General features: G+C 40.7%; 1 protein-coding gene across 14 annotated transcripts in view; it reads left to right on the top strand.

Moving 5' to 3' along the window:
- RALGAPA1 (Ral GTPase activating protein catalytic subunit alpha 1) overlaps positions 1–23083 on the top strand; it is a 302589-nt gene that overhangs the window by 208022 nt on the left and 71484 nt on the right. For all 14 annotated transcript variants that reach the window (XM_089680242.1, XM_089680241.1, XM_089680244.1 and 11 more), the window contains 3 exons: positions 2791–2914; positions 6234–6389; positions 17489–17647. In XM_089680242.1, the coding sequence (XP_089536368.1) occupies positions 2791–2914; positions 6234–6389; positions 17489–17647 (439 nt within the window). The remainder of the gene's footprint in view (positions 1–2790; positions 2915–6233; positions 6390–17488; positions 17648–23083) is intronic.

Here is a 23083-nt window from a genome sequence, read left to right as displayed (position 1 = left end):
CTGTAAAATGCAATGCAATATGGCTACCCGTTGGTGTTCTGTACACAAAAAGATAATTTCCTACTTGCGTAATTGGCCTACTGATTTTCCCAGAAGTCTGCACTAAGATACAAGTCAGATTTCAAGCATCCCCTGCACCAAAAGTGTCATTTTTGGTGAGATAATCCTAATGGAAAATCACATCTAAAGGGATGCATACCCTGCCATTTCCTGATTAGAGCCCTGCAGGTGCAGCAGCTGACTGATAATTATGAAACAACTCCCATTGGATTCACTTTCCACATGGACAAAGACAAACAAATGGCTCTTTCTTCAAAATAACAAAAGGTAGGACTCTGCAACAAAGTTTGTTAAAATCCTTGAGTGGAATGTGTATTTCTCAACAAAAGTGGAGTTACTCTTTAACAAATACAATATAATACATAATATTTTGGTAAAATATAAAAAATGTTACGCTGAGTAAATAGATACCTAACACGTCACGCCTAAAATTGTGACCCTCCCTGCAGTTTTGCATGCAGCTTCTGATGGTGACTACCTTCCAAGAGGATCTGTATGTCCAGTTCCATAGGAGAGATCTACAGAAGGATATACTGTCCAAATGAAACTGGTCTCCCGCTTCTCTAGACAATCAGATTCGACTGGTCCAGTCGACAAGGGCCTCCCTCCTGTGGTGGCCAAGGTTCCTTGTCCCTGGAGGAAGCTTGACTGCCAATCAGTGTCCAGGAGCTTCAAGCAATCAGTTTGCCCCCGGAACATTGGATGGATGTCCTCAGTGGTCTCCTGATCAGGATCTAATCGGACAATGCCACCAAATCATCAAGGTGGTACAAGAAATGCAGCAGCAGTGCTGGAGGCATCTCATATTCTGTGATGGGTGGAAAGGTTTGTTCCAGCTCTGTCGACCGTACACATTCCAGACATCAAAAACTGGCAGGCAGATTACTTTGGCCCACAGGTGCTGGATCAGGGGAAATAGTCCCTGCATCCGGAGGAGTTCCAAAAGCTCTGTCTTCGCTGAGGGATGCTGGACATCCATCTTCTGATGTCCCGCTTCAACCAGAACGTGGTTCATGGTGAGAACAAAGGATCCTCTGGCAAATTCAACAGATGCGCTGGTGGTGCCGTGGGATCAGTACCATCTCATTTATGCTTTTCCTCAGCTCAAGCTTATTTATTAAGAGAAGACTATTTTTCAGGCATATGCCATTAAGAGCTGGAAGCCTCCCTTCCTCATTATGGCACTCTCCACCAGAGCAGTTAGTGCCTCCTGGGTGTTCTGGCATAAGGTGTCTGTTTCTCAGGTTTGCAAGTCTGTGACCTGATGTTTTGTGTACATATTTACTAAATTTTATAAGGTTGATTGTGTTGGCATCCTCAGATGCTAGTTTTTGCCTCAACATTTTGCAGGCTGCTGTTTAAGGTTCTCGAGTGCCCCTTGGGGGTGATCCAGAGTATTGGCCTGTTTTTTCCTCTAGTTGGTTTGCCCACCCATTGTTGTGGAACTGCTTTTGGACGTCCCTGTTTGGTCAAGAATAAAGAAGAGACGCTGCGTCCATCAATGAATGTAAAAGAAACTGGATTTTTTGTCACTCACTGTAAAATCCCTTTCTCGAAGTTCATTGAAGGACGCAGCACCCACCGCTCTATGGAGTTTTTCTTTTGACAAGTCTTGTGACTAACTGGCTTGCCCATAGCAGAGAGGGGGTTTTATACCTAGGGAGGACTACCCATAGGAGGCACCAAGTTTTTTGCTGTCTAGTGTCCTGCTGTAAGTGGCATTATAAAACCCTGTTTGGTCAAGAATGAGGAAGAGAGGCTGTGTCCATCAATGAACCTAATGGAAGGCATTTTACGATGATAACAAAAATTCAATTTTTCTTTAAGAGGAGGTCATAGTAACTTGGCGAGTGCAGTAGAGAGTGCAGGTAGGTAGCTGGTCTTTTTTTTTTCCTTGGGGGCCCCCTCAGGATACCAACGGTCACACCTGGACACAGCTACGAGATCTCGGAAAGTGAATGCACTCAAGTCACCTCAGTTGCGATTGCAAACACTTCAGCTTTTTTGGCATAACATCAGGATTTTTATACTGTAGCCTTTGGGCAGACACACCTTCAGACCATCCAATCAAATACATGTACATTATTTTTACCTTAACTCAACAATTATTTGTATGAAGTTTGCATTTACACTCTTCTGTCTTATCTTTCACACCATATCTGGTCTAACGCCCAGACCATGGCTATAATCTGACCCAACGCCCAAGCTGTGGTTACAACTTTTCAGAAATGAATGTAAAGGCTATCTGCTTTTTGTAAAGTTTGCAAAAACACTTATTTCTACATGAAGCTGGCATGGACAGTTTTGTTAGTGTGTACAAAGTTCATTTATATATGTATGTTAAACAAGCATCTTGTATCCGTGTATACAAAATGGATTCGGTTATATTCCATTAATCCTTTCAGAGAGTGCCCTTTAAATAATCCTGTTACTGGAAAACAGACAGAAATGATACATGAACAGTGCCCTCACAGCTTCATAAACTTTTTGAGATGTCAGATGGCGCTGTGTATTTACAGACATCACAGTAGCATGTGTTAACACCTTGTTTTTTATTTTCACATTATTGGTCAGTTGGTAAATTGACACAGCTGGCAAAACTGAGTTAAAATCGTGTTGTCAGCTGCTTAAAAACTTTAGGTGATGTTGTAGTCTGTTTGCTCAGAATAATTATATTATGTATAGAGAATATGAGATTTAACTAATATTTTTTCTTCTTTCTACTGTCAGCCGTGAGACACACAAAATAGCAGTTTTCTATATTGCTGATGGCCAAGAAGACAAACAATCTATACTCTCGAACACTGGGGGCAGCCAGGAGTACGAAGACTTTGTTGCAGGACTTGGATGGGAGGTAATAATCCTGCACCAAAAATATTTGCTTAATTTTTTATTGGTTGATGGCAATTTGATTTTTGTTTTTTTTTTGGCCATTATGAGGTCTAACTCTTCTTGCTGCTTATTTTACTAATTTTATATTTTGAATATCAATATAGAAAAATAAGGATCTACCCATTGGTGACTAGAAGCAGGATAAAAAACTATGGTAGGGGCTTTTGGCACCAAAAGTTCAGGAGATGTAAAAAGAGACCGCCTCACTTTTTATATTGCTTGGAAATGTTGGAATATTCGTTTTGGAATAACTAGCCCTTTAAAAACTGTCTATGTAGTCTCTCCAAATCAATTGGGATTTTTGACTTATGTATCTTAAAGCGGAGCTCCACCGAAAAGGGGAAGTTCCACTTTACGGGCTCATCCCCCGCTCCACCTTAAGGATTGGCACCTTTGGGGAGCACAAGCTGTCACAGCTGGGTGCCCACACTTGGTATGCCAGGGAGAGAGGACGTCCGGTGAAACTGGCTGCGGTGAGTACACTACTGGATCGAGGGACAAGTAGGTGTCTATTTTTTTTAAAGGTCAGCAGCTACAGTTTTTGTAGCTGCTGACTTTATTTTTTTTAGATTTTGACTGGAGCTCTGATTTATCTTGTGATAGCATGATGTACCTTGTCTACCTGCAATATACTAGAGAAAGTGGATACCTGAGAGCACAACTCCAGTCAGAACATTTTGCCCTAGTTTTGAAATGATGGAAAGTGTTGGGGGTAGGTTTTAAGTGATATCTCTGCCCCCCCTCCCATGATCAATAGAGGAGATATATTTTGTCTTTTTCTGTGTGTTACCTTGACAGGAGATAAGGTGAATTTCCCCTTCCACAAAGAGTGAGGCAGATAGAGGAATCCTCCCCGCTGTGCTATTGTATTTTGACAGCGGCGACTCCTTGGCTGTCGGAACATGCTGATCAGTGCTGTATCCTAGCAAAATTTTTCTAACAAGCCCATTCGTGAGATGAACGGGGACAGCAATAGATGAATCATAATTCGGATGGTCCCTGCTGAACCAGCTGAATTTCTGTCTATGGCCAGCTTTAGTCTAGGATCCTGGTGCCCAACTGGCTACCCAGACACTAATCTGTATTTCCATATAGCCCTGCTTTCTAGTAGTTTCATGCAATGTGTCTCCAGCCTACGTCTGTCTCATAAAACATGTCCAACTCCTATAGTATGTTCTCTGAACATTTCCTGTATCATATCTGCCATCTCTGACTATCTCTTATGTTATCTTTTGTATTATGTCCACTGTCTGACCATTTCTTGTATTATGTTCACATTCTTTGTCCATCTCTTGTATCATGCCCGTATACGGCCCGGCGGACCTTTTAATCCGGCCCGCGGAGCTAGGCTCCCGCTAGGCTCCTCTCACAGTCCGCCCTGAAGACCGGTGTAGCATGAAAATCTGTCTCCTATGAGGATCTGTCCCCCTCGACGTATCTGCACATGTGCCGGAGATCGCCGATCGGCTGCTAATGCCTGAAACTGGCACATGCGCAGATACGTCGAGGGGGACAGATCCTCATAGGAGACAGATTTTTGTGCTACAACGGAACGGCGCGGGAACACGGCGAGAGGAACGCGCGGAGCAAAGGTAAGTGAATTGACACAGGGGGGACTTGGGGACTTAATATGGGGGATGAATTAATATGGGGAATGAATTACTATAGGGGGGATGAATTACTATAGGGGGGATGAGTTACTATAGGGGGAATGAATTACTATATGGGGGATGAATTACTATGGGGGATGAATTACTATGGGGGATGAATTACTATATGGGGGATGAATTACTATGGGGGATGAATTACTATATGGGGGATGAATTACTATATGGGGGATGAATTACTATATGGGGGATGAATTACTATATGGGGGATGAATTACTATATGGGGGATGAATTACTATATGGGGGATGAATTACTATGGGGGATGAATTACTATATGGGGGATGAATTACTATAGGGGGGATGAATTACTATGGGGGATGAATTACTATATGGGGGATGAATTACTATATGGGGGATGAATTACTATAGGGGGGATGAATTACTATATGGGGGATGAATTACTATATGGGGGATGAATTACTATAGGGGGGATGAATTACTATGGGGGATGAATTACTATATGGGGGATGAATTACTATGGGGGATGAATTACTATATGGGGGATGAATTACTATATGGGGGATGAATTACTATATGGGGGATGAATTACTACATGGGGGATTAATTACTGTGGGGGAATATTACTATACTTACTATGGATGACACATACACATCATTCATCTACTCTTGGTCCGGCCCCCGGGTCCAATATATGAACCCATTGCGGCCCTCAAGTCAAAAAGTTTGCCCACCCCTGGTCTATGGGGTGCAGAACAGGCATCATACTTACCTGACTCCTCGCTTCAGCCAGCTCCAGCACCCTGCTAACTTTCTGAAGCTCCATTCTGTGGCCAGGTCCTCATCATGTGAAATTCAGGGCTATTAACCCTGTATTATACATGGTGGGGGCAAGCATGCAACCACAGCCTGAAGTGCTTCAGAGGCTGTGGAGAGCTGGTTGCAGCAGTCAAGGGAGCCTGCTGGAGCCAGGAGTACGGCAAGGGTTTCTCCTCATCTGTGCAATCCTAGGCTAAATGAGCATCTAACCCTTTGGGGAGGGGGTGTCACTGTTTTTACCTTTATGCATTTTCTGCATTAAGGTAAAAACTTTCTATTGCCAGCTCCCCCAAATACTTACAAGACCTGAGCCTGATCTTGATCCAGTGCTGTGCTTGAGAGCAGCAGCACTGCTCTCTCTCTCCCTCTTCACTGGGATGAGTGAGAGCAGGGGGAGCTATTGGCTCCTGGTGCTGTCAATCAAACCCAGTGACCAGGGGGTGGGCTTTGCCGCACTGTGTGTCTCAAGGGACAAACGGAGCACAGCACAGGATTGAGCCTGCATGTATGACACCAAGTGGCTTTCTATTGTGGCACATGGAGAAGAGGAAGACCCCCAAAGGGCCAGTGGGGGACCCAAGAAGAGGAGAATCAGGACAACTCTGTGCAAAACCATTGCACAGAACAGGTAAGCATGACATGTTTATTATTTTAAAAAAAACTTTACAATCACTTTAAGGAAAAGAAAGACCTTGAATGCAACTTGTTTTGTGTCTTATTTATGTCAGCTATATGGGCCTGTCAGTTTATATTTGTATTGCAGCTCTTTATAGCTGTTGCCACATATAATCCCTACTGGGGTTATATATATTTATAAAGTGCATCTTTTCTGCAGGTGAATTTGGCGAACCACTGTGGCTTCTTAGGAGGACTTCAGAGGAACAAAAGCACTGGTCTGAGCACACCATATTATGCAACCTCTATTGTGGAAGTTATGTTTCATGTCTCTACCAGGATGCTTTCTGATTCTGATGACTGCCTAACAAAAAAGGTGAGGAGCTTGCTGCGCTTGTTTGTGTCTGAGGCCTAGTAATGGAACAGTCAGTGAAGTTTATTTTTCCCCTATTCTGTACTACACAAAACAGTTGATATAACAAGTCATTGAAATGAGCTTAGTAAACGCAAACTGCACAAATTGTATTTATTCCTGTGTCTTACAATGATGCATATGAGAATGAAATCATTATAGAGGGAGCCAGGCAACATCTGCAGACATGATCCAACCACCAAGTCAACTTATGCCAGCTTCTATGACCTTTTACCCAAAATTTTACATCATGCATCTGTTAGGCTACATATACACTATACAAAATGCGGTGTAAACGTGGTATCACGTTTGCACGTATTTTTTCTGCGTTTTGCATTTCTCCACAGCTGCCGGTCAAAACGTTCCTATCCTGAACGTGATTCTTCTGCGTTCAGGAAATGTAGGTTTAACTGCAGCTAAACGCTGCTAAAAGCCTTTGTGTACATGGACACATAGGCTTTTATGGAGTCGAGTTTAGGAGTCTTAGCAAATAACTCACGTTTAGGAGCTGCCAGTGTACATGAAACCTTAGTGTTTTAGCAAGAGCTGGTTTAGAAGAAATGGCAATAAAACAAAGCTTTTCAACCTGTCCAACCTCTTCTACTAATGAGGCTGCAATGTTGTGTCTGCTGGTGACCTCTAGACATTACCTCTACTTACCTTATGTCTACAGGCATCTTTAGTTACTCTGGGGTAATGGAGAGCTCCTAAATATATGTGCTACTTTGAGTTGAGCTTTACTACTGTTCAGCCCTAAAATGTCTCCTTTACTAGACAATATTTTTGTCTACCGCCACACATGTAAAGCTATCATAGTGTAGGAGCAAGTGATGATACCACCAAAAGATATCACATTTTATATGGGCAGAATGTCTCCCATGTTTCCCTTTGCTAGATCTTTTATACTAAATTTCAGATTGTTCAGTAATATCCATATTGGTCAGCTTGGTATGCCTGACGTATGTATATAGATTTACATCCTGTTTTTCTGCATATGAATACATTATCACAATTTCTATACACTTGTGTGTTCCTTTCGCTGTACACTTAGTATGAAGCATATTCTGTGTGTTTAATGTGGTAATTGCTAGTAAGTGACATATCGGCCAAGAGATACATCAGTGAGATATGTTACTAACAAGGATAAAATGAATGAACCTATCTACCTCCATAAGTATTTGTTTTTGATGAGTGTAATAAATTCCACTTCAGTGCTAACAAGTCAGAAACTATGATCTGTGCCCTTGTTAGGGCTGCACACACTGAGCCATATTCTACCCCCCACCCCGAGCTCTATCACTCATGCATCTTCCAAAGTGTTAATCCAGTCAGTGGGAGCAATAATGAGAGCAGGTTGGAGAGCAGGGGATGCAGGAAGAGGGAGCTGCTTGACCTCAGCATGAAGTTTAATGCCTTTAATTAAATTACAACATTCGAGTGTGGGGATCTGGCCATGCCTCAAGCTCTTCTGGTGTGTTATGGATCCTCCTGTGTCTTCTGAATACAAATCCTTTTCATCATCATTAGAGTAAAGAGAAATATGAAAGAAACAAAAACCCATCTGTTAGATCTTTTTTTTTTATCTATGAAGTAGGCCTTTAGTGCTGTTGTGTCATTATATGGCTTTTTGTATGAAATGAAAAACAGTATATTATACAAAAAGTAAATGTGCTTGAGTTTAAAGAGGGGCTCTGGTCAAATACAAAAGGCATTGATATAATTGCATCCCCACAGTTTAGTAAGTCACAAATAAATGGTTTTCTAAATTAAATTTAAAATGGACCAGTACTCAAAAATTGAAGATTTGCTGTCTTTTAGGGAATATAAAGAAAGATTAATTTAACATTTCACATAAAAATCAGCTTTTTGACCACCTTCTTCCTAAGGAATAGCAGTGCTCATCCTAACATGTGGCTGTGCATAGGGTCTGATGTTTTGCAGTTTAATTGCTGTATGTTTGCAAATTCTGTCATTTATGGATCGAAATTCAGCAGTTTCAGCAGGGATCAGACGGATTTAGACCCATGCATGTATGGGCAGGCTGGTTGTACAGAAGTTGATCTATTGATCATCTTCTGTACAACTGCCCTGATAGATTTTTTATCCTCGATCTGCTTTAATCTGCGGCACAGGATCAGCAAAGCTGGCAGACCAGAACAGGAGAATCTAACATTGTCACACGTGGATCACAGCATTAGAGCAATCTAGCAGGGGGTGAGCGGGGACCAGAGAGAGTGAGAGGAGGATCAGCAAACCAGAGGATCAGCAGAGCTAGGGGTTACTACTGAGCGGGGGATCAGCAAAGCTGGGGAAACTACTGAGTGGGGCATCAGCAGAGCTGGGAGTACTACTAAGCAGGGGAGCTGCTGAACAAAGGTACTAGTACTAATAAGCTGGGGATCTGCTAAACAAGGGTACCAGTGAGCTGTGGATCTGCTGAACAAAGGTACTAATAAGCTGGGGATCTGCTGAACGAGGGTATTAATAAGCTGGGGATCTGCTGAACAAGGGTACCAATGAGCTAGGGATCTGCTGAACAGGGGTACCAATGAGCTGGGGATCTGCTGAACAGGGGTACCAATGAGCTGGAGATCTGCTGAGTGGTGGTTCTATTAGCCCCCTCTAAAACAGAAAATCAACAAACACAAGACATTTGCCAAGCTTCATTAAAGCACCAAAAAAGCATCGCAGAAGCCTCAAAAACACATCAAAATAGCATGCTGTAGCAGAATCCACTTTAATGTGTATTAAAGTCGAAGCAAATGTAAATGAGCCCTTAGTGTTTCTATCCACTGTTAAAATACAATGTTTTTCGTAATGCATGTATTAAAAATGAATAGCTGGCATCAAGCGGATAAAAAAGACATTTACAAAATGACTAGTCTTTTATTAACTTCTGCCTGGGCAAATGAATTAAAAATGCAGTACCATGTGTTTGTTTGGTTATTGTATTTACTGCAAAATTAAGTGAACATAAATTTCATGTAAGTAAATTTTCTATTTACAATGTGTCATTTGAATTATTCCCATAGCCTTTCTGTCAGGGTCCACTTTGCTTGTGACAGTCTCTAGGGAGAAAACATCCATGAACAACAGTGCTGGCAGCCAGTTCCATCTTAAATTAGAGTTATTGGATGACAATTGCATTCAGTCTTGCCTCCAGGTTCCATTTCACATTTCTCTTAGGTTCAGTTAGTATAAGGTCTGACAGCACAAGACGTATCACAGGAACCCAAATGAGAAGATGATGCTGCACAGCAGGACAGAGTATTGGAGATAAAGTCATTCACAGGAACATTTCAAGAGAAAGAAATCTGATTGAAATTGTGTTAACATTGGCATGTAGCGATAAATGGAAATAGAATCAGTCAGTCATCTTAATTATACATTGTAATGGTACTTTGTTCTACAATGAGGTTACTATTTGTGAAGAAAATAAAGTTTAATTCATTTTTGATTGAATGTTACCATATTGAAGTGCCTATATAATAACTTAACCTTTAGTTTCAGCATTTTCTACATTTTCTGAGTTTATGCTGAACAAAATAGCTCACCTGTATAAGGTTTAAAGCACATGGTAACAATATCAATGGCTTTCTCTTATTTCTTCCTTTTTGACCTGTTAAATATACAACTGAATGTGTTTTTGTTATGTCTGTTCATTACCTGCAAAGAAAAATCCTTTTGACCCAGCTAGAAATTCAGTAAGCTCCTAACATGCTATGGTGATCTGACAACACAGTGCCCTTACTGAGCTGATATTCTCACCAGCCTTGCCCAGGTTATACCAGTGCACTACAGAACACATCTTTATGTTATGGATGTGAGGGAAAAGATGCATTCTGTAGTCCAAACACAATTCCTTTCCTAGGGTGACAAAGACAAAGGGATGCAAAAAGGCAGACTTTCTACCACATTAAAAAAGAAAAAAAAATTATGAATCTATGTACTATAATTGTCATATGTGTTTTCTGTTGCTTTATTCAATATTACAAATCACTTATTTTAAATGTTTAAGCAAGTCGTAGTGTATATTTTCAGAACCTTGTATACGTAAGATATCCATTTCAGTGTATATAATTGATTTACCCAGTGAAATGATCCTTCAGCCAGCCACACTTTAGACAAATGGCTGTTAACCTAAGCTTTGTAGAAGATGTGGTGTAGTGTCTCCACTTCAATGTTGGAATGGAAAATTGTTCTCATGGTGGTCTCTCTTTTTAGAAAAATAATCAGTGGAATTCATAAAAAATATCAGACACTTTTAAGAATTCTATTGGACAACTGTGTGACAAATGGTGGTGTTTGCAAGTTTGTTTATATGACAGAAACATGTACATGGACTTGTCACTACTCTAACAGGACTGTTGCAATCATCGCCATTTTACACTGAAAAACTGTCAGGGATGTGCCGCTCATGAGGCCAAAAGTGGTGGTGGCGGCAATTATGAAGGCACGATGAGAGGTGCTACTGAGGCCAAAGTGTCCATACCAGACCATCTGCATGTTCAGTGCTTTGGTCGCCTACACCATATAAACCATAGAAGGTGTGCAGCTGGGTTTCCTGTGTTCTAGCAATCAGAAATGAAAAAACGCTGTGCAGCCCAGGCCACTAGCATCAAGGCAACTGATGAAGATGGAGGGGGAGACACATTGTTTTTGCATGCACTTTAATTGCCTATGAATCTGTCACAAATGTTGCAATATAAATATACCAACAAAAAAGAAGCGCTAAATAATGCTAAATAAATAAATCTCATAAACAGAATAAAGTGCATATATCCAAATAAATATTCAAAAGCATATAAAATGCAAAAAAGTGCATAGGCATAAGGTGCAAGTATCAAAGTGCAAAAAGTCTGACATAAAATGTGTAAGCCAAATGAGTCCAATGTCACAGTGCTTGAGGAAGAGCGATCCACTACTGTGCAACAAATCACTCATTAGATATATAGTGATGTGATGAGATCCAGCACCAAGTGCACCCTGCTGTCTGACGCCTCTTACCAGAAATGGTGAAACATTACATTATAAATGGTCCAATATGCCAATAAGATTCCTCCACAGATATTATCGGCTTGGCATAGAGGTTCCCCACAGTGAGAGTTCATTGGCAGCAAAAGATAAATAAGTGCTCTTCCATAGTGAAGTAAGGGTTCACCACAAGGTGCAAACCATCCATGAGCCTGAAGAATAGAAAAGCCAGATTAGACTTTGCTAAAAAACATTTAAAAAAGCCAGACCAGTTCTGGAAAAGCATTCTTTGGATGGATGAAACGAAGATTAATCTGTACCAGAATGGCGGGAAGAAAAAAGTGTGGAGAAGGCTTGGAACAGCTCATGATCCAAAGCACACAACTTCATCTGTAAAACATGGTGGAGGCAGTGTGATGGCATGGGCATGCATGGCTTCCAGTGGCACTGGGTCATTGGCGTTTATTGATGATGTGACAGAAGCAGCCGGATGAATTCTGCAATGTTTAGAGATATACTATTATCCCAGATTCAGCCAAATGCAGCAAAGTTGATAGGACGGCGCTTCACAGTACAGATGGACAATGATCCAAAACACACTGCAAAAGCAACCCAGGAGCTTTTGAAGGTAAGAAAGTGGAATATTCTGCAATGGCCGAGTCAATCACTTGATCTCAACCCAATTGAGCATGCATTTCACTTGCTGAAGGCAAAACTAAATCCAGAAAGACCCGCAAACAAAGAACAACTGAAGACAGCTGCAGTTAGAGCCTGGCAAAGCATCAGAAAGGAGGAAACCCAGTCTTTGGTAATGTCAATGGGTTCCAGATTTCAGGCAGTCATTGCCAGTAAAGGATTCTTAACAATATATTCAAAATGAACATTTTATTTATGGTTATATTAATTTGTCCAATTATATTTGAGACCCTGAAAATGTAGGGACTGTGTGTAAAAATGATTGCAGTTCTTACAATTTGTACTTGATATTTATGTTCAACCCCTTGAATTAAAGCTGAAAGTCTGCACTTCATATTCATTTGGATTGTTTCGTTTTAACTTCTACTGATTGGCATACAGAGCCAAAAGTATGAAAAATGTGTCCAAATATATATTGACCTATGTGTGTGTGTGTGTGTGTGTGTGTATGTGTATATATATATATATATATATATATATATATATATATATATATACACATACACACACACATATATATGCAGTTGTGTTCAAAATAATAGCAGTCAGAGATCACTAACCTGATCAATCACTGTTTTTGGTAGAAATGATATTTCTACATGGCAAATAATTTACTAGCAGGTGTAGTACAGTAATAGAAATCCAACAGACCCAACAGTCATGACATGCATGCTGCTGATTCTGTGTCATTGAATCACTAATTGAAAGGGGCATGTTCAAAATAATAGCAGTGTGGAGTTCTATTAGTGAGGTCTTTCTTTGAAAAACAGGTGGCAATTATTGCCCTTATTTAAGGAAGGAAGGCAGCAAATGTTGTGCATGCTGGTTACAGTGCATTTCTCTTTGAAATTCTGAGGAAAATGGGTTGTTCCAGACATTGTTCAGAAGAACAGCGTACCTTGATTAAAAAGTTGATTGGAGAGGGGAAAACATATAAAGAAGTGCAGAAAATGATAGGCTGCTCAGCTAAAATGATCGCAAATGCTTTAAAATGGCAACCAAAACCTGAAAGACGTGGAAGAAAGCGAAAAACTACCATTCGAATGGATAAAAGAATAGCCAAAATGGCAAGGACTCAGCCAACAATCAGCTCCAGGAAGATCAAAGAAGGTGTAAAGTTACCTGTGAGTACTGTTACAATTAGAAGACGCCTATGTGAAGCCAAGCTATCTGCAAGAAGCCCCCGCAAAGTCCCACTGTTGAAAAAAAGACGTGCTGAAGAGGTTACAATTTGCCAAAGAGCACATTGACTGGTCTAAAGAGAAATGGCGCAACATTTTGTGGACTGATGAAAGTAAGATTGTTCTTTTTGGGTCTAGTGGCCGGAGACAGTTTGTCAGACGACCCCCAAACACTGAATTCAAGCCACAGTACACTGTGAAGACAGTGAAGCATGGTGGTGCAAGCATCATGATATGGGGATGTTTCTCATACTACGGTGTTGGGCCTATTTATCGCATACCAGGGATCATGGATCAGTTTGAATACATCAGAATACTTGAAGAGGTCATGCTGCCTTATGCTGAAGAGGAAATGCCCTTGAAATGGGTGTTCCAACAAGACAACGACCCCAAACACACCAGTAAACGTGCAACATCTTGGTTCCAGACCAACAAGATTGATGTTATGGAGTGGCCAGCCCAATCCCCGGATCTTAATCCAATAGAAAACTTGTGGGATGACATCAAAAATGCAGTTTCTGAGGCAAAACCAAGAAATAGAGAAGAACTGTGGAATGTAGTCCAATCATCCTGGGCTGGAATACCTGTTCACAGGTGCCAGAAGTTGGTTGACTCCATGCAACACAGATGTACAGCAGTTCTCAGAAACAGTACTTATACAACTAAATATTCATTAAGTGATTCAAAGGAAAGCAAAATCTTCAAACATTTTTCAGTTTATATAGTGAATGTTTGAGTTTGTAAAGAATACAAACACTGCTATTTTTTTGCACATTCTAATCACTTTTCTTCAATTGTTTTAGAGGAACAACACAAATTTGATATATTTGTCTTCATGTTTTGATTTGGAATAGAATGTGTAATGTTCCCAATGCATTTGTGTGTATGGAAATAAGAGCTATTAGAAGGATTTTGAGCTTTATTCACTTTTTTCAACACACTGCTATTATTTTGAACACAACTGTGTGTGTATATATATATATATATATATATATATTTGTATTATATTTGAATATTTGAATTTTTGAATAATATCATGAATAGGAATTTATCTCAGCATCTTTTCGGCAGTTTTTGCAGTGCTTTTGTGTGAAAAAAAAAAGGCGCAAGAAAAGCTCAAGAGAAATGCATCCCTTTAAATTCAATGTATGTCTTCACACTGGTCTGCTGCATTTTTCTGCAGTGCTTGCTGTATTTTTGGTGCATATTTGGCAAGTTAAAAAAAGCACCAAAAACGAACCTCCCAATTGAGGCCTGGTTCACACTAATGCGTTTTTTAGGGCTTTTTGCATAAATGCCCTACAGTCCATTTAACATGTTTTCCTATGAGACACCCTAACATCTATGCTTTTTTGAGCTTCTGTGTTTTTAGAAAGGGACAGGAACTTTTTTAAATGCAAAGATGCTGTAGAAAACACATGTACATTTTTGACGTGTTTTCATGCTGTTTGCGTTTTTAATCTGCCCAGCAACTAATTGGCAAAAAAATGTAAACGCATCAAAAACGCACTGCAAAATGGACAAAGCACAAACTGCACTGGTGTGAACCAGGCCTCAAATGCATTGAAACCACGTGAAACACGCACACGTGTCTCATTTTTGATGCGTTTTTAATCTGCCCAGCAACAAGTTGGCAAAAAAAAATTTTTTAAACGCAAAACACATCAAAAACATGCTAGAAAAACACAAGGCACTGGAAAAGGGACAAAACGCAAACTGCATTGGTGTGAGCCAGGCCTGAAATGTACATGTTGCATTTTGTTGCGTTTTGCATTCCTAATCGGCCCAACAACAAGTTGGCCAAAAAGAAAATTAAAAAAAAACACAAACTGCATATAAAAAAGTGTCAAAACGCATGCAAAAACATAAAAAGCACTGCAAAGCAGACAAAATGAAAACTGCATTGGTGTGAAGCAGGCCTGCAATGCATTGAAACCGCATAAAAACGCATGTGTTGCATTTTTTTATTCTATATTTTAATCTGCCCGGAAACAAGTTGGCCAAAAACATCCAAAAAATGCAAAAAGCATGACAAAACACCATTCACATTGGTGTGAACCAGGCCTGAAATGCATTGAAAGCCCATCAGAAACGCACACGTGTTGTGTTTTGATGCTTTTGTTTTTAGTCATGTGACCTTTAAATAACGCACCCTTAACGTGGTAAAATTGCATGTTTTTTGGCAACCATTATTGACATCCTTTTTCCTATCGGGAAAAGGACCGATAAAACTATTTTCAGCCGATACATTTCGGCCGCCGGTTTATCGGTGCGTTCCTACCTGGAGGTTTTTGAGTGAACATGATGTCATTCTCGACTAGTCAAGAATGGTGGGTGAAACTAACTAAAAAAAAAAAAAGTTCAAGAAAATATTTTGCTGTTTTACATTATAGAGGGGGAGAGAAGTGCAGTGATACCTAGTGCATCTAATGGATGAAGGTCTGCTTTCAGTTTCACAGGGTACATTATATGACACTTGACCATCACACCTATTTAACCACTTCAATACAGGGCACTTATACCCCCTTCCTGCCCAGGCCAATTTTCAGCTTTCAGCGCTGTCGCACTTTGAATGACAATTGCGCCGTCATGCAACACTGTACCCATATGAAATTTTTATCTTTTTTTTACTCACAAATAGAGCTTTCTTTTGCTGGTATTTAATCACCACTGAGTTTTTATTTTTTACTAAGTAAAACAAAAATAATCTGAAACTTTTGAAAACAAATGCACTTTTCTTCATTTTTGTTTTAAAATTTTGCAAGTAAGTAACATTTCTTCATAAATTTAGGTCAACATGTATTCTACATTTTTGGTGAAAATAATAATTGAATTTGTATTTTTTTTTTCAAATGTTTCTATTTTTTTTTTTTTTTTTTTACATTTTTGGCCCTGTCTGTATTTGTGATTGCCTTGACCAGTCACAGCTAACAACATAATTGTATACAATGAATGGCATGGCAGGAAGCCATCCATTGTATACAATTGACATGTGATCTGCTGTGATTGGTCACAGCGGTCACATGACACTGGCATTGGGCCAGTGTAGTGATATGTCATCGGCTGTGTCCCGTGGACACAGCCAGTGACAGATCGCGCCGCTGCACGGCTCATTTTGACAGGACGCCATATGACGCCCAGTCACAACGGCGAGTTTCCTGCCCCGCCGTCAATCTGCTATAGGCCGGGCAGGAAGGTGTTAATATTCTTAGTCACCTTATCCTAAATCAACAAACATTATTATGAAGTCCACTTTGAGTGTTGCGATCCTGATATGTAACCATTTGAGTATTTGTTGGGCAGACTGCCTAATCTGTTAGGCATGACTCCCCCCTGTAAACATAGATACAGCTCTGTTCTTCCCCCCTGAGCAACGATCTGCAGGTGCCGGCAAGCAACGGGCCAGTGTAGTGATATGTCATCGGCTGTGTCCAGTGGACACAGCCAGTGAGAGCGCCACTGCACGGCTCGATTTGACAGGATGTCATATGACGCCCAGTCACAACGGCGAGTGTCCTGCCCCGCCGTCAATCTGCTATAGGCCGGGCAGGAAGGTGTTAATATTCTTAGTCACCTTATCCTAAATCCACAAACATTATTATGAAGTCCACTTTGAGTGTTGCGATCCTGATATGTAACCATTTGAGTATTTGTTGGGCAGACTGCCTAATTTGTTAGGCATGACTCCCCCCTGTAAACATAGATACAGCTCTGTTCTTCCCCCCTGAGCGACGATCTGCAGGTGCCGGCAAGCAACTGCTCGCCTGGTCTTGTAGATCAGTTTGGGCTGTGACATTTCACAGCAGAAGTGATCCTCCGACGGCACGTACGCCCCTGTGTGGCGGAAGTGCAAAATCATGTACAGTATGTATGCGTGATGTTGTAGTTGTAAAACTGCTATAGGGCGGATGTGAAGTAAGTTTCTTTCTTCTTACAGCTGGTACTTTTTTACTGCAGGGCTGTCACTCTGTTTCCTTTAGTCTGTCCCTGCACACCAGCTTGCGTATAATCAAGTTATAAAAGTTTCTTATTACGTTGAACATGCACCATTTTTCATATTTGCCCTTGCTGTGCTGTTATTGAGCCTAACATCACAAAGTAGATTACATTTTCCTCACCAAATTAAATTTCATAACAATTGAGTTTCATTTTTATTCCCATTTATACTTGTCCACATCTTCATGTCTGTTTTAATTTTCCTTCCCTCCAAAGCTTCGTCACCTTGGTAATGATGAGGTACATATCGTGTGGTCAGAGCACAGCCGCGAGTATCGCCGTGGCATTATACCCACTGAATTTGGAGATGTGCTGCTGGTTATTTATCCTATGAAGAATCACATGTTCAGCATCCAGATTATGAAGAAACCAGATGTGAGTTGCAACCGTGTTAATCATATTTTAGTTTGTATTGTAGAGATTAAAGTGTATGTATAACCAAAACATTTTTTTCTTTTGGATAGAGTAGGGAAGGGTTCAAACCAAATAATTGAAAATATGTTTGCTGGAGCAATTTCCCTTCAATTCCTGCCTTGAAGATGCTTCCAGAAGTGGGAAATTTCCCATATGTTAGAAAAATTCCTATCTCTTAGGCAGTTGTCTCCATAACATTTGTCTTCATTGAAATATCCCCTTAACTCATCACTTGGACAGCAGTTTATTTGAACGCGAGGGGAGCATTCTATGGTCAGCATTGGTCATCATTGAGTGGTTGAAGCTTAGTTTTATCTGAGAATCCACTGTGTATGTCTGTCTGTGTGTCTATTAGTCTACAGTATGTCATTAAGTCTGTCTGGAGGAATGATGTAACCTCAGCCTTAACTTATTATGGAGTTCAGGATTCACTGAGCAGTTTGTTGGTCTTGAGGCATGAAATCCACCATTCAGTCAGAATATCCTTTTGTCCTCCACGTTATGTTGCTACCTACAGGAGGATTGGAAATTGGCAAAAAAAAGAAATTGTGGGGCAGTTGAATGTATAAATTGCTCCTACTACCAGCATGCCTCAGGAGAATGTAAGTTGTTTCCTTAGCTCTGCTGTTCATTGCTGAACTCCAGCTTTTTGATAAATAGCATAATATCATATGCTAAGGACTTCAGAATGTTGTCTGATTTTTTTATTTGCCTTCCAGAGGAGCAGAGTGTCTGCAATCTGGATATAAACAATCATTAGGACTGCTAAACAGCACACAACTTCAAGCTGTATGACAGGTCCCCGCTGGCTGTGCCATAGAAGGAGTTAACGCTGTGGGACTGAGCGACGACTTAATTTACTGGGTGGAGTTTTGCGCACACCCTGTGTTCTCTTTCCTTCAAATATTGTTAAGGATGCATCTTTCTGCTCCTGCTTGTAAAGAGCCACATGTAACACACTGTTCCTGCTGCCCTGCTACACTACTTTAGTCTACCACAAGGAAATTGGATGGCCAGAGGTAACTGTCACTTGTTACCAGCTGTCCAGGTTTTGTGAGTACTTGAGACCTTAACACTTTCCTTGAACCTACTAATTTTTTCGCTGAGCTGCAGCTGCCACAGTTATGATTCTAGACATGAGGGTACAGCCCCAGTGTACTGTGTTCCCAGCACACTTTCTGCTAGCAAGTTGGGAGTTGCTTGCAGCTATCTACCAATAGTGCAGATGTTTGCAGCCTAGAGTCATGCTGTCCTCTACTGCTAGAGTCTCTTCCCTCTTCAAAGTCCTTCTAGGCTCTGTGCATGAGGCTGGGTCCACTGCACTCACAAGTAAGGTTTTCACTACGGTCATGCAGGCCTTTATGACCCAAATATGTGCCTGTGTACCTGATTCTGGCTGTGACTGTACTCTGTCAAACCATGTCTTCCTGGTGAAAATACCCAAAAAGGCATCTAACCACCACTGCTTTTGCTGATGTTCTACTTATTTAACACATGAAGCCTATGGCAGTTGTGTTACATTTAATCTTTAAAGGCTTACTTGGAATGCTTATTCGTAGGGCATTTTCACAAAATTCTTGAATTGCGTGACTGGCTTGTAAGAAGCTATTGATCTACATAGCCTTCAATGGACAGTGTCTAATCCAGGGTTTCTCAACCAGGGTTCCATGGAACCTAATGGTTCCTTCAGAGGTTGCTAGAAGTTTCTTGAGCAATGAGCAATTTCTGCCTCTCAGAAAGGTTCCCACTGATGCTATTGGTCATTTTAGCTATCCATAAGGGAGTGACCAGAAGTGTAAGAAGCATTCTTCCCACTGACCATCATACTAATGTATCATGAGTTGTAGATATATTATTTTTTAGCAGGGTTTCCCTGAGACCGGAAATTTATTTCAGGGGCTCCTCTGTGTGGAAAAAAGCTGGTCTAATTGGACCAGTTTTAGATGCTTTCATCTAGGATGTTACTAGTGTCAAAAGCATTAATCTTCCCCATTGACATATGCCCAAGGAGCACACTGACAAGTAGTCTTCCTCCCTGAACTTCGAGAAGCATCCCTTTCAGTTCTCCGCTCCCTCAACTTTAGAGTCAAGCCTTCTAAGCTTGGCTTCATGGCCACCTGCAAAGTTTTGCATTTCAAGCCTGACAAATCCTCAAGCCTTCCCAGACATGAATGTCTGTTGACCTTTGTGGATGCTTCAACATCTTCCATCCGAGATGAGAGAGGTGGTGTCTCAAGACTACAAACTCAAGCTCAGTTCATGCAGGACACCTCCTTTTATTGTCCTCCCAGTCCAATCTTGTTTGACTTCATAGGATTTGGTTCTATTAGTGCTTCCCTTTTTTAACCTATCTGAGACATTTTTTTCTCTACTCTGACCCACAATGTTGTATTTCTTCTGGCTTTTGGTCTGAAGGATCGAGTTACCCTCATTCCTGTTAAGGCTGTGTCCAGTAGGAGAAAGAACACCTCTTGGGCTTTTTAACATCAAGCCTCTTTCCCAGATTTGTAAGCCATCTACCTGGTCTTCTGTTCACATGTTTTCTAAGTTCGACCAGGCGAACTTTTCTGCCTCATCTGATGCTAGCTTTAGGAGTAATGTCCTTCAAATTCCTCTTTGAACTGCAGGCAGTCCCCAGTTTACATTGGCCCTGTTAGAGATTGTTTGCTGTGTTGCCATGTTTAGACATCCCACAACTTTATGATCTTCCTAAAAACAGCAGCATATCTTGAAGGTTTAGTACTTTAAGTCCCTCAATGGATTTTATGGTTAATAGAAACAATTGAGTACTGGCCGTGATACTTTTTTATTTGCAGTAACATACAATTTTTCAGGACAAGGCTTTTGGGGTGTACCCCCTTCTTCAAGCTCCAAGCAGTACTAAGAAGGACCTCGAAGAAAGGGGTACACCCCAAAAGCTTGTTCTGAAAAATTGTATGTACAAATAAAAAAAAGTATTACAAGCATTACGCAATTGTTTCTGTTGCAAGTGCACTAATATGGCTACAATCATCTTAACCAAGATGGTTAATAGAAAAATCCCATTATAATTTATAGTAGCAGAACATTATGCCAAATTGTCCAATATCTAAACCTCGTGTGTGTGTGTGTGTTCCCAGCTCCAGTCTGAAGAAAGCTAAATCAGCCTGTCGCTTTGATATGCACAGTTAGGATGGTAAACTCAACATTTCATATCCCTGATGTACTTGTATGAAAAAGTATCCTGTTCTCTTTGTATTGCTTCCTTTGTGTGAAATCCCTAGTGTTCCTGCCAGTCCCACTGCTTCCCTATTAAAAGCTGACTACACCAGGCAGGAGAGCACAGCATGGTCAGTCTGCTCTCCTTTAATGATCAGATTTGTCCGTGCACCCTACACCCACTTCACAGCCATTCATTGGGAAGTTCAGTGTACTGCTGTTTCCTCTCCCCTGGCTTAGAGGGCATGAGCTCACTTATTTGAAAAAAAAAGGGGGGGGTGTATTTATAATGTTGTTTATATCTATACACAAATATGTTTTGTCTTTTGTTTCTATTTTAAATGGAATGAGTTGTTTTACAAGGTGAGAGTTAACATATGTGTTAGCTACGGTCAGTTCTGAAAAAAAAACAGTTACAACAAAAACTGCCTGCTCAAACTTTATATCTACAAAGGATCATTCCTTCCGGTCACCATGTGAATACTGGGTGCATATTTGGTTATTCAGCCTTGCCAATGCAGATACCTGTGTATTGTGAGTATGGTAAATTCCAAGTTATATCTAAAGTCAAAAATTTATAGACCTCAAATGCAGGAATTGATATCTTTAGACCGGTTCCAAGATAGTAAGCAAATTTGCACATTGCTGTTCAGGTAATATATACAGCCTTGAAAAAGTATTCATACCCCTTGAAATTTTCAACATTTTGTCATGTTACAACCAAAAACGTAACAGTATTTTATTGGGATTTTATGTGATAGACCAACATAAAGTGGCACATAATTGTGAAGTGGAAGGAAAATGATAAATGGTTTTCAACATTTTTTACAAATAAATATCTGAAAAGTGTGGCATGCATTTGTAATCAGCCCCCGAGTCAATACTTTGTACAACCACCTTTTGCTGCAATTTCAGCTGCAAGTCTTTTTGGGGATGTCTCTACCAGCTTTGCACATCTAGAGAGTGACATTTTTGCCCATTCTTCTTTTCAAATTAGCTGAAGCTCTGAGAGATTAGATGGAGAGGGTCTCTGAACAATTTTCAAGTCTTGCCACAGATCCTCATTTGGATTTAGGTCTGGACTTTGACTGGGCCATTCTAACACATGAATATTCTTTGCTTTAAACCATTCTATTGTAACTCCTGATGTATGTTTAGGGTCGTTGTCCTGCTGGAAGGTGAACCTCCACCCCAGTCTCAAGTCTTTTGCAGACTCTTACATGTTTTCTTTAAGATTGCCCTGTATTTGGCTCCATCCCATCAACTTCCCATCAACTCTGACCAGCTTCCCTGTCCCTGCTGAAGAAAAGCATCCCCACATTACGATGCTTCCACTACTATGTTTCATGGTGGGGATGGTGTGTTCAGGGTGATGTGCCGTGTTAGTTTTGCTCCACACTGCGTTTTGCTTAGGCCAAAAAGTACAGTTTTGATCTCATCTGACCAGAGCACCTTCTGCCACATGTTTGCTGTGTCTCCAACGTGGCTTCTCACAAACTGCAACTGGCTTTTTTTCAACAGTGGCTTACATCTTGCCACTCTTCCATAAAGGCCATATTTGTGGAGTGCACAACTAATAGTTGCCCTGTGGACAGATGCCACCTGAGCTATGGATCTCTACAGCTCCTCCAGAGTTACTATGGGCCTCTTGGCTGCTTCTCTGATTAATGCTCTCCTTGCCTGGCATGTCAGTTAAAGTTAATCATATCACCCTGAGGAAGCCACGTGACCCTGTGGCGTAACACGTAAGGGAGGGGCTTGATGATGTCACAGCACTGTTCACATACCGATCTATGGACAATCATTTCAGATGAGCTAAGGAGTTTTCTCTGTATTCCTGTTTCACAGCACTATTTTTTGTTTTATAAAAAGCACTGTACATCTGGTGCGATACAGCACCACAAACGTGTGAGTGACCACTTATATATTTTAATAAAGTTTAATGTTTTTAAGGATAAAGCACTATTGTGTTTCCTATCTTTTTAATATATATACACTGAGTGGAGGAGGAGAGATTAAGGAAGTGTTCAACTCTGGAGGAGGAATCTGGGACACACCTGCCGATTCATGTCCAATTCAAGGGATGCATGCATTTTTTGACCAAACTTAACGTGGGGTCAAATACTCCAGGTGAGGGCACATCTGGTGATCCATGGTGGAGGATTTAGATATATGAAGATAATGGCTTTGAGAGTTATT

The sequence above is a fragment of the Staurois parvus genome, unplaced genomic scaffold (assembly GCF_062004578.1).
Source record: "Staurois parvus isolate SC_StPar_1 unplaced genomic scaffold, SC_StPar_1.0 ptg000237l, whole genome shotgun sequence".
Classification (NCBI taxonomy): domain Eukaryota; kingdom Metazoa; phylum Chordata; class Amphibia; order Anura; family Ranidae; genus Staurois; species Staurois parvus.
This window is presented reverse-complemented; position numbering and strand designations above follow the sequence as displayed.